This window comes from Grammomys surdaster, unplaced genomic scaffold, assembly GCF_004785775.1.
Source record: "Grammomys surdaster isolate TR1022 unplaced genomic scaffold, NIH_TR_1.0 66, whole genome shotgun sequence".
In the NCBI taxonomy this organism is placed as follows: Eukaryota; Metazoa; Chordata; class Mammalia; order Rodentia; family Muridae; genus Grammomys; species Grammomys surdaster.
Genome location: NW_021604568.1, coordinates 5545185 through 5557138, shown reverse-complemented (window position 1 = coordinate 5557138; position 11954 = coordinate 5545185). Strand labels below are relative to the sequence as shown.

General features: G+C 49.2%; 1 protein-coding gene across 4 annotated transcripts in view; it reads left to right on the top strand.

Annotated features, from left to right (window-relative positions):
• Kcnip2 (potassium voltage-gated channel interacting protein 2) overlaps positions 1-5044 on the top strand; it is a 22039-nt gene extending 16995 nt beyond the window's left edge. Inside the window, exons 2-10 of one of the 4 annotated variants that reach the window (XM_028773125.1) lie at positions 367-462; positions 1215-1268; positions 1863-1987; positions 2347-2416; positions 2556-2626; positions 2743-2850; positions 3037-3141; positions 3279-3341; positions 3642-5044. In XM_028773125.1, the coding sequence (XP_028628958.1) occupies positions 367-462; positions 1215-1268; positions 1863-1987; positions 2347-2416; positions 2556-2626; positions 2743-2850; positions 3037-3141; positions 3279-3341; positions 3642-3689 (740 nt within the window). In that variant the 3' untranslated portion in view covers positions 3690-5044. Of the gene's footprint in view, positions 1-366; positions 463-1166; positions 1269-1862; positions 1988-2346; positions 2417-2555; positions 2627-2742; positions 2851-3036; positions 3142-3278; positions 3342-3641 lie in introns of all 4 variants that reach the window. The other 3 variants (XM_028773124.1, XM_028773131.1, XM_028773132.1) reach the window with 3 other exon arrangements.
• The last annotated feature ends 6910 nt before the right edge of the window (positions 5045-11954 follow it).

Below are 11954 nucleotides of genomic sequence, written 5' to 3'. Positions count from 1 at the left end.
GGAAGGAAGGAAGGAAGGAAGGAAGGAAGGAAGGAAGGAAGGAAGGAAGGTCCCTATTCAGACAGTCCCTTAGATATTACCCCAGTTAGCAGTTCACACACTCTGAGGCTGCTTCACCTTTGCCTGCTTTTCTCCTTAGACAGTGTGACCAAGCCTGGCCCCAGCTGACTTTCCATGCCTATAAGACCCAGTAGGCAACCTGGCCCCAGCCATCCTGCCCGTCTACACAGCCTCCATTCATTTCCTACCCCCACCCCAGCCAACAACAGTGTTCATTTGTGATTGGTGGGGGAGCAAACAGGCAAACAGAGAACCGAGGGCTCTGTGGGAGTTAATGTGCCTTCCTGGGGTCTTCTCTCTTCCCAGGCCACCCTCCAGGGCCCAGTAAAAAAGCCCTGAAGCAGCGTTTCCTCAAGCTGCTGCCGTGCTGCGGGCCCCAAGCCCTGCCCTCAGTCAGTGAAAGCAAGTGTCTCTCCTATGCTTCTGGGGGTGGGATGTGCGTGCGTGCGTGCGTGCGTGCGTGCGTGCGTGAAGTGTGATGGGAACTGGGAACTGGGAACTGGCTGGGTCTGAATGTGAAGGGTGTAACTACCAACTGGAATGTATAGGCAGATCACGAGTGCTTGTGAGCATCCCTAGCCTGCAAAATGGTAAACCAGGGCTAGTGCGTTAGGCCTAAAGGGGAGGGGGCGGGGGGTTAGCTGGTGAGGTTGGTCTGCAATTCTGTGGCCTCCCTACTGTTTTAGACCTTGGAATGGTTGTCACCGATGCCGTAACAGGTGACAGGTGTAGAGGATGGAGCCCACCTTCCTAGATGTCAAGATACCGGGGTTTTTCTGTCCTAGCCTGATCTTCAACTGAGTGGTCCCCAATTGAGTAGTGACCTATAGGTTCCATTTCTTCCGCTGAGCCTTGCCCACCTTATAAAACATACTGAATTTTGTAAGCCGTAAAGGCCCAGTAGTTATTAAAGTTGCATCACTCGGATGGTGCCACCACGGGGAGTTAATTTGGGAAAAGAAAGGGACTGTTTATGGGGAGTCCAATTCATCATGAGTGTCTGTGTGCACTGTGATGTGCCTTTGTTGTGGGTCTGGGGTTTGTGTGTTGAAACACTCAAGTCTGTGAGATTTCCTGTGAGTGTGGGGTCAGGGGAGTGTCTACAGTTGGCCTGGTCTTCTGCCGCCTTCTCGGTGACAATTCGCTCCCTTCAGCATTAGCTGCCCCAGCCTCCCTCCGCCCCCACAGACCCCGCCCGCTGGACCCAGGTGACTTACTCTCCTGGTTGGGGCGGGATGGGGGTACTTGCTTGGGGGGGGGGATAGACATTGGGAGCTAGGGTGGGACTGAGGGTGGAGTTGGGATTGGGGTCTGAATGATGATTGGCTGGAGCTGGGCGGGGCATGGCTCGGGCATGGCTGCGATGGGTAGGGGTTGATTGGGATCGGGTTGGGTTACGGGGTCCTCCAGAGCTGGGGTTGGGCAGCTCTAAGTTGGTTCAAGAAAGGCTCCGACCTTCTGGCGTGCGCGGGGGGAGGGGTACGGGGGGGGGAGAGAGGTTGGGGAGCCATTCTATCCCCTTAATGAGAAGATGCAACAAGGGGCTGTCTCCCACCAAGGGCCCGGGGCCAGTGCTGAATCTGGAGCTAAGCATAGCCTTAGCCCCAACTGCCCTAGAAGCTCACCAGTGCCTTTTTGTCCTTCGACGTTCTTGCTCAGAGTCTGGCAAACTGTTCTCTGGGGTGTGGAAGATGGGGCAGGGAGAAGGGGATGTGGGGGATGGATTAGTTACTTTGAAGATTACCCAAATGATCTCAGGGACCTGACCTGAAGGAAAACTATCCCCCTACCACTCCCCGCAGACAGCGTGGAGGATGAGTTTGAACTGTCCACGGTGTGTCACCGGCCTGAGGGTCTGGAACAGCTCCAGGAACAAACCAAGTTCACACGCAGAGAGTTGCAGGTCCTGTACCGAGGCTTCAAGAACGTGAGTGGAGGGTGTAGCCAGCTGGGCAAGGGCTGGGTCGGAGAGGCCTAGTTGACCTGCAAGTATTGGGAAATACCGCCTGGCTGCTTTGAAGAAGGAGATGGGGCCTGTAGACCCAACTTCTAGCCTGAAATTCGGGGTGCTGGGGTTGGGAAGCTGGGCTTGTGATGCTTTAGTTCATGTTTATTTGTACACGGGGAAGGAGTCTGCTTGCTAGTCCTTACCAGAACTCTGTGGTAAGTTCCACAGAGGCAGGATGATCTTTTTTTTCCTCCTTCTGGGAGTCTCTCAAAGGGTGGTGAGTGGAAAGGGAGAGAGAGGGGTTTGTGTGTCTATTCAGTCTTGTTGTCCCCGCCCAGGAATGCCCCAGTGGAATTGTCAACGAGGAGAACTTCAAGCAGATTTATTCTCAGTTCTTTCCCCAAGGAGGTGAGGAGTCAGACACCCAAGGGGGCGATAGTTGCCCATTCCTAGGCTGAGGTGGGAAGAGGGTTCTGGGAGTGCTGAGGAGAAATGAATATTCCTGGCCTGCCTGAAGACCCTGTTCATGTCCCACACTCATCCACAGACTCCAGCAACTATGCTACTTTTCTCTTCAATGCCTTTGACACCAACCATGATGGCTCTGTCAGTTTTGAGGTGAGCTAGGAGAGATGGGTCACACAAGCCTGTTCCCCTGGGCTTCTGTGGGGGCCAAGGTTTCCATGACAAGCCCAAAGAATGGGTTGGCAAAGTTCCCCCCGCCTCCTTTCCAGGACTTTGTGGCTGGTTTGTCGGTGATTCTCCGGGGAACCATAGATGATAGGCTGAACTGGGCCTTCAACTTATACGACCTCAACAAGGATGGCTGTATCACAAAGGAGGTGCAGGGCCACCGGGGGGCAAGAGGGGTGCTGGGTGGGTGCTGGGTGCTAGTGTGCAAAGGGATCTGATACAGAGCAACGTATCATAGGTGTCAGCAGTAGGGGTGAGTGAGGTGTGTCCTTGGTTCTAGGCCCCTAAATTTGGAGACTAGAGGCTCTTAGGAGAAATCTCATTTGGCTTAACAGGAAATGCTTGACATTATGAAGTCCATCTATGACATGATGGGCAAGTACACATACCCTGCCCTCCGGGAGGAGGCCCCAAGAGAACATGTGGAGAGCTTCTTCCAGGTGCCTGGGTCTGGGTAGGCTGGTGGCCCTGGAGTGGAGGGAAGGACACCGGGCCTGAGAAGCTGCTTACCTAAGTATCTCTCTCTCTCTCTCTCCCACTGTCCTCCTCATCTCTCTGCCTGACCACCTCCTTACAGAAGATGGACAGAAACAAGGACGGTGTGGTGACTATCGAGGAATTCATTGAATCTTGTCAACAGGTATAGCCCCACTCTCTACACGTCCCTGTTCTGAACTCTAGACCTAAATATGTGAAACAGGAAAAGGCTCCCCTCAGTTTTACTCAGTCACACCCTGCCTGTGCCCTTCCCCCTGCCTCCCAACCCTGTTCTCTCATGACCAGGGCAGATTTACCCCTTCACCTCAGACCTCCCCTAGGTAACCTTCTTCTTCCTGAATGTCCCCATCTTTGATTAAATGCCTTTCTCTGTGTCTCTGACAAGCTTTTTTTTTTCTCTCTCTCTCTCTTTTTACCTGCCTCCCTCATGCCATGACCACAGGACGAGAACATCATGAGGTCCATGCAACTCTTTGATAATGTCATCTAGCTCCCCAGGGAGAGGGGTTAGTGTGTCCTGGGGTGACCACGCTGTAGCCCTAGTCCAGGTGATCCTACCCCTCCTCTCCCCAGGTCTGTCCTCATCCTCCCTGTACCCTGGGGGCTGTAGGGATTCAATATCCTGGAGCTTCAGTAGCCCAGATCCCTGAGCTAAGTGGCAAGAGTAGGCAAGCTAAGTCTGGGAGGGGGGCAATTCCTAACCCCCGATGGCTCTCACCCCCTTCTCGACTGATACCCAGTGCTGAGGATACCCCTGATGTAGTGACTGAGTGGTTCTCTGCCTCCCAACCCCACTCTAGAAACCACATTAGACAGAATGTCTCCTGCTATGGTGCTTTCCCCATCCCTAATCTCATAGATTTTCCTCTAAGACTCCCTTCTCAGAGAACATGCTTTGTCCATGTCCCTGGCTGGCTTTTCAGCCTAGCCTTTGAGAGCCCTGTAGGAGCAGGGACAAGAAAGCAGAAAAATTTTGGCCCTGAGCCCAGTGATTAGGTCCTAGGAATTGACTGGAGTAGAAACCAGAAAGGCTGGGCAGACTGTGAGAGTCCAGGTGGGCTGTCACTGCCAGGTTCCACGGGCCTGCTGTCCTGGGTCAGCAGAGTATGAGTTTCCAGACTTTCCCAGAAGGCCTTATGTCCTTAGCAATGTCCCAGAAATTCACCATACGCTTCTCAGTGTCTTAGGAGGGCCTGGGATCCAGATGTCTGGTTCATCCCTGAATCCTCTCCCTTTTCCTTGCTTGTATGGTGGGAGTGGTGGCCAGGGGACGAAGAGGGAGCGGTGTCCTGGATGATGCTTGTCAAGGTCCCACCTACCCCCCCACCCCATCAGCTGCTCTGATGACAGCTTTTTGATTCTCCGTGACCCCTATCTAGTTATAGAGGCATGGAAGTGAGTCAGGGATTTCCTGAACTTGAGTTTTATCACTCCTCCTAGTGGCTGCCTTAGGGGAATGGGAAGAAAAAGATGGGCACTCCATAGGGACCCAGTGTGAGGGCATTCATTAGAATCTTTGCCCGGCTTCCCACAATGCCCTAGGATTCCCTAGGGTCCCCTCTCCCTCTATTTAGTCTACCCAGGGATGCTCCAGAGCTCACCTAGAGGGCAGGGACGATAGGATCCAATTCCAACCTATTGTCAGCACCCTGCCATGCTGCTGCTCCTCACTAATAAACCTGCTTGTCTCATTCAGTGCCCCTTCCCAGTCAGCCAGGGTCTGAGGGGAAGGGCCCCCCTCCCCCTCCCATCAGACATTGTTGACTGCTTTGCATTTTGGGCTCTTCTATCTATTTTGTAAAATAAGAAAGACGCCAGATACAATAAAATACATGGCTGTGCACAGCCCGCTGTCTCTGCCTCCTTATCCCCGATACCCTACAACTGCCACAGTGACAGGCCTGCAGACCTTTAAAGTCTCAAGGAAGTGCTTGTCTTTTCAAGTGTGGCTATGACTTGGCACATAACCAAGACTCGGGTTGGAAATCCATCTGACCCCTACACGGATCTCCTCTCGTGACTTGAGAGGACACAGGAAAAGATAGGATGCTGTCTAATGACAATATGTACCAACCATGTTGTCTTTTTTTCCCCCTTTGCCATAAATGTGTTTTATTCCAGTTCTGGAAAATGAATAATTTGCCATTTCAACATGAATGAGAATTCTGAAAACTGAAGTAAATACACACATATGACTATATAGACATATAAAGATATGTCATGTGTATATACATTTACATATTTTCAGATTTTAGCTTCACTGATGTCTGAACCTTTGTTCTTGTGTTCTCTCTCTCCTTCCTTTTGAGAAAATGTTTCCTAAACAAGGATGACCTTCAGTAGTTTTTTCTTAACCTTGTTGTTATTGTTGTTAGCATACACAGTAATAGGGTTTCCTATGATTTTTTTTCTTCTTTCTGTGTGCCTGTTTGTATGTGTATGTGTTTTCCGTGTGGGCTGTAGGGGCTCCTGCGTGTGCCTATGGCAGCCAGAGGGCAATGTTTGAGTGTCTTCTTCCAGCCTATTTTTTGAGGCAGGGTCTCTCACTGAAAATTCAGCTCACCTATTAAGTTAGACTGGCTGCCCCAACACTTCCCTGGAATCGACCTGTCTACGGCTGCCCAGTGCTGGGATTAAGTTTGCTTCCTAGCCCAGCTAGAGGTCAACTCTGGGAGCTCAGTGGCAAGTACTTTACCAACTGAGCCATCTTCTCCCATAGCATATACCCTTATATCTTCTCATCCGTACCCGCTCAGCTACCGTCCTTCGCCTACCTTGCTGGTCTCCCTTTTCCTCCCAGTAGTCTCCCTTTTGCTTTGGGGGGTGTGTGTGTGTGTGTGTGTGTGTGTGTGTAAAACTCTAGATTCTGCAGATAAGAGGAAATGTATACTATTTTTTTCCTTTCTCCCTTTCTTTACATCCTGATGACACAGTTCCTCTCTCCTTTCTTGGGGCATTGTTTTTCGAGGCAGGGTGTCGTGTGTCCTGGCTAGTCTCAAACCCCTCTGTAGCTGGCCATGATCTTGAACTCTGAATCTTCTTAAATTTCCCCTTCTCAATGCTGGGATCATAGGCAAGTGGTACCACTCTTTCAATGTTTTAAAGCTGAGTAAATGCCTGGCACCAGCCCGCATAAGGAACTAGCTGCTGTGGATGGACTCTGTCCACACACAAATGACAAGGCTGTTCATTCCCACTGGAGAGACAGGATGCTACAGTGTATATGGCATATACAGTGTATGTGGTATAAACAGTGTATATGCTATTGTTGGACTCTAAGATCCAAAACAAGGGGACACACTCCCACAGAAACACACACAGACAGGACTCGCTGCAATCACATGAGGTTTGGTTTAATGAAATTAGTGCACTAGGACTGTCTCGCATGCAGGCAAGAGAGTGCCGAACAAGAGCTGTGGACAGTACTTATAGGTACAGTATAGTTCACGAGGGCAAACCACGAAGTCTGACCTTTCCAGGTTCAGTCCCTAGGTGACTCAGATTATGACAAGGAGTGTCCACCGTTTACCCAGGTTTATTACATTAAGGGCTCAGCTTCCTGATTCCTGGAATGTGTCTGCATGCTCTGGGCTCGCTGCACTTGCAGGTGGGTTCCCTCCCATGTGGTCTGAGGAATGTTAATCAGCCTCTCCCGTCCTCCTCTGAATGTTAATCCAGCAAGTGTCCTCTGACTAAGGAACGTGCCCCTCCAGGGATGTGTCCTGGGACAGTGGGGTTCTTTTAATCTTAAATTCAAACCCAAAAATCCTTAAGTTCGAGACCCAAAAATCCTACATTTAGACCCAAAAGTCTTACAGTATATACGGTATATGTGCTATATACACTATATATGGCATCTACAGTGTATATGGTACACACTGTGTATGGCATACACAGTATATATGGTATATACAGTGTATATATATGAGCTTTTCTTTGATCAGCTCAGTACAAGTTTTCATAAAGGCAAGTTGTCTTTTTTGGTAACCTCCCCCTTTTTTTTAAATGTTTGAGACAGGAACACATGTAGCCAGGCTCAAACTCCCTTTGTAACTAACCAAGGATGACCTTGAACTCCTGACCCTCCTACCTGTGCCTTCCAAATGCTGGGATGGCAGGCATGTTCCAACACGCTCAGCTTTGGCAAACTTCTTAAATTCTGAATCAAAAATTTCAGACTTCAGGGCTACACAGAGAAACCCTGTCTCGAAAAAAACAAAAAAACGAAAATTTCAGACTTACATTAATTAGTTACTCCGAGAATGCTGTCTTTTGAGAAATCCTTCCTCCCTCCCTTCCTGCCTTAACTGAAGAGAGTTGGGCATTATTAAAGAGACAGTGCACAGTTAGTGAGCTGGCTCAGCAGGGTAAGATGTTTCCTGTCAAGCCTAATGCCTGGAGTTCCATCCCTGGGATGCTCAAGGTGGATGAAGAGACACAGGCTTGCCTCCAAGCCTGAGGAGACTTCTGTCCCTTGAGCCCTCTGATCTCCACATGCACACAAGTCACCAATTCACAAGTTGTATGGATTAAAAAAAATTTCTCCGTGACTCGGTGCAGACTGTCTGAGGCAAGAAGGACCGATTTCCTGAGCACTTGTACACTGCGGGTGGTGAATGGTGGGTTCCTCCATTGTGTGCTGAGTCATCCAAAGGAGGAAGTCAGGCCCTTCCGCTTCCAATACACAAATGACGAGGTCAGTGGAAAGGTTGGTTTCAAAGAAGCAAAAGCTCCCTGTGGGACTAAATAGTACATTGGAGGCCCCTGCTTCCGTCCCCAGCATCACAGAACGCATCTAACATATGGAGTGGTTTTATTGTCTGTTTTTCCTGCATATCTCATCCGAGAACCCTCTTCCTTTGGTTCTTTGGTTTCAAATTAAAGATCTGATCAAAACTGTGGGCCCACTATCCACAGTGGGTGAGAAGGGGGTGGGGGGTGGGGCTAAGGTTTGCTGTTTGTTTTGGTTTTGAGAGGTTGCTGGGTGTGAAAGCCAGTGCCTGGTACCTACTGTACAAGCACTGTCACCAAGCTGTACCCCCCACACACACCCACCCACTCTCATAAATTTTGGATCCCTGAAGTTCATCCTCAGATCCTAAGTCAAGAACCTAGGATGGAGTATACCCCTCCAGATTTCCTTTTTTTGATGTTGTTGCTGTTGTTGGTGTCTCTAGAATTGTCATGGGGGAAGTGGGGGTTCAGTCTGTGAGTTCTAAGGCTCAGTGTTAAATGAGTCTTAGAGACAAGACTCTGAAGGAAGCTCAGAAGGACTGCTTTACTATTTTATTAGCATCTGAGAGAAAAACAACAGGGCAGGCAAGCTGTAAATCTTAGCAGCTTGGAGAAGAGGAGGAAAGGTTTGAGTTTGGGGTCAGCAATGATGTTCTACACACTGTAAAAGGCAGGGGAGGAGTCTTCCAAAAACCAAAGCTCAGACTGTAAAGGCAGCCACCATGCTGAGAGCTTTGGCTGGCGTTCAAACTAGAGGAGGAAGGAGGAAATGGCAAAGTTATACTTTTTGAGTTAAAACTCAGAAGAGCTGGCAGGCTCAGCAGATATCTGTACACAAGTTGGTGAAGGAGGGAAGATAACTGTTCCTCCCAGTTTGTTTCTGTTCGTTTTTGTTTTTAGAGACAGGGTTTCTCTATGTAGCCCTGGCTGTCCTGGAACTAGCTCTGTAAGGCCAGGCTGGCCTTGAACTTAGAGACCCACTTACCTCTGCCTCTCAAGTGCAGGGATTAAAGGCATGAACCACCATGCCCAGCTTCCTTCATTTTTTTTTTTTAAATCTTTAGATGAATCAGTATTCCTCTGGAGTGGTCCCGGCCCAATGATTTTCAGGCCTGATTAGATCCTACCTCTTTTATTTCTGAATTTTATGCTCAAGAACCATTTTATTAGAATTTAATTAGAAAAACAACAAGAAGAAGAAACCAGGGCAGGCAAGTTGTAAATCTCTGTAGCTACTGGGAGGAAAGAGGTGGAGAAGAAAAGTGAAGACATGTCTTTTTGAGTTAAGGTCCAAGAAAGCTGGCAGGTTCAGCAGGGGAGGTTGGCAAGGAGCTGCCTGGAAGAGAGGGATGGAGATTTCTGAGAAAACTACATAAAGCCTAGAGTGTCTGGGAAGCAAGCGTAGGACTGGGCTGGTATCTGAAGAAGATAGAGAAGTTATGATTAGCTTCCAGCTGGATTCATTCCTGAGGGAGGAGACAACAGTATGTAATATTCTAGTTCTTGATGCAGGTGGGATGGAATGTCCTACCCAAGGCCAGAGGCAGAACTTAGAGTCTGTTCTTTTGACCTGGAGAAAGCAGCTTTCCCTAAAAGGGCCTCAACAAAGTCTTGATACTTCTGCCTTCTCATAAGGTATTTTACACCTTAAAAAGGTATTTTACACACACACACACACACACACACACACACACACACACACACACACACACGTATGACATCATGTGTGGAGCCAGGTGTCATTTCTCTCCTTCCACCATGTGAGCCCAGGCACCTTTATGCCCTGAGCCAACTTGCCTGCCCTGGTATTTTGACTCTTAAGGAGAGGCATTTGTGACATAGCTAGTTTTAGAGTTACCAGGGAAACAGGAGGTAACATCCACAGCTGATTGTGATCGAACAATCCATCTTAACTGGCTACCTAATAGACTTACCTTTTTTTTTTTTTTTTTTTTTTTCCCAGAGCTGAGGACCGAAACCAGGGCCTTGCTCTTGCTAGGCAAGCACTCTACCACTGAGCTAAATCCCCAATCCCTAGATTCAGTCTCATTATGTAGCCCAGGCTAACCCAGAGCTCAGATCCTCTGGAATCTGCTTCCCCAGTTGCTGGAGTTATAGATATAAAGCCATCATGTCTAGGTTCTAGTTCCTCCTGCAGCTAACCAACTAGATTAACTCAAGGTTATCTGGGAAGTTTGTAGCACAAAGTTAGACCAGGCTCAGACCCAAACCTTTGTCTAGGGTGGCTTGGAACCCTCACACTTGGGAGGCAGAGGCTGAGAGGGACTACAGATTTCAGGGCAGCCTCATCTACATGTTGAGTTCCAGGACAGGTAGGGCTATAGAGTGAGGCCTTGTTTCAAAAGCAAATAGGACTGGGGAGATGGCTCATTTGGAAGTGCTTGTGTCTCAAACTTGGGGACTTGAGTTGGTCATGTGCTCATGACCCATCTCCTCCCATGAAGGTCTCCTCCCCCCTTCTAACTCCCTCTTTCCTAGTGGTCCCTACCTGCAACCCCCAGACCAGTAACTGAAACCCGGCCCACCTTTATTCTCCCTAGTAATTGTCTATAGCCACTTTTATTTAACCAATATCTTTAAATTAGGGAGCCAGTTGCATCACTTGGTGTATGTAATCTGCTCCTTTGGGGAGGGGGGGAGGGGGGGCTGGTATTTAGCATCTGAATACAAAGCAGCACCAGACCAACCCCTAATACGTGTTATGCATAAGTCTGTGCATTGCTGTGTGCAGTGCCCAGGAAGGCTAGAGAGGGCTTCAGACACTGCCACCAAGAACCAGAGGTACAGATGACAGTGAACCACCAGTGAGCGTGACTCAAACCCAGTTCTCTGGAACAGCAGCAGTACTCTTTTTTTCTCCAGCCCCCACTGGTACCTCTGGGAGGTATTAGAGCAGGGGCAGGGTAAGCATTGGATGGCATGGAAAATATCGACCACTCGAGGAGTCAGAACCACACCCTAAGTTGGGTGATGGTGATACATGCTTTCAATCCCAGTACTTGGGATAGAGAAGCAGGTGGATCTCTGAGTTCGAGGCCACCGTGGTCTGCAGAGTGAGCTCCAGGACAGCCAGGGCTACACAGAGAAAGCCTGTCTCGAAACCAAGAAGAACCAAAAATCCCCACCTTTCAGGTTTGGGGTTGTAGCTGAAGGGGTAGAGTGAGCGCTTCCCTAGCACAGATGAGGCCTTGGGTTTGATTACCACACTAATGGAAAAAGAAATGCTCTTCAGCTGCCAGTGGTGGCTGACAGGAATGACACTTCTCTGGCTACTTAATGAATGAAACCCCGTTTCAAAAAGAGAAATGGAAGAAACAAACAAAACAAAAGGAAGCAATCTGGAGATAGGCGGGACACACCTATAAAGCAAGCCCTGTGAAGGACCGCAGGGAGGAGGAAAGAGTATGAGATTACTCATTGTTTCTTCCTCCAACTCCCAACTCGCTAATCCAGAACCGGAAAGAACTGGTACGAGTTCCTGCTTGCTAGGCTGGAGAGAGAGAAGGTACTGTTCTCTTCCAGAGGACCTGAGTTCAACAAACACGTTCAGTGGCTCGCAACTGCGTCTTCTGCTGCCCCACCCCCAACAGACGTGGCACACACACATTTAAAAAAAAAAAAGTCTTGGATGGAGCTGGCAATCAAGGTGCTTGCCCAGCCTGAGCCTGACAACCTGGGTTTGATCCCCGGGATCCACATAAGGAAGAAGAGAACCGACTTCCACAAGTTGTCCTCTGACTGCCACATGGGCCATGGCATTTGGGAACACACACAAAAGAAAACCACAAAATCCCTGGAGTGCTTGTACCGTACAAGTCCCTGCCTGGGTTGATACCCAACACTCCATAAACCTGGCATGGAAGTTCTCGACTGTAATGCGCCCCCCTACCCTCACCCAACGTCCCTGGAGCTTCAAGAGTTGGGCTATTGCCACGATGAAGTATTAAAAAAAAAAAAAAAAGATTACTTTCTTAAGGTACTGAGAAGACGCCGGGCTGTG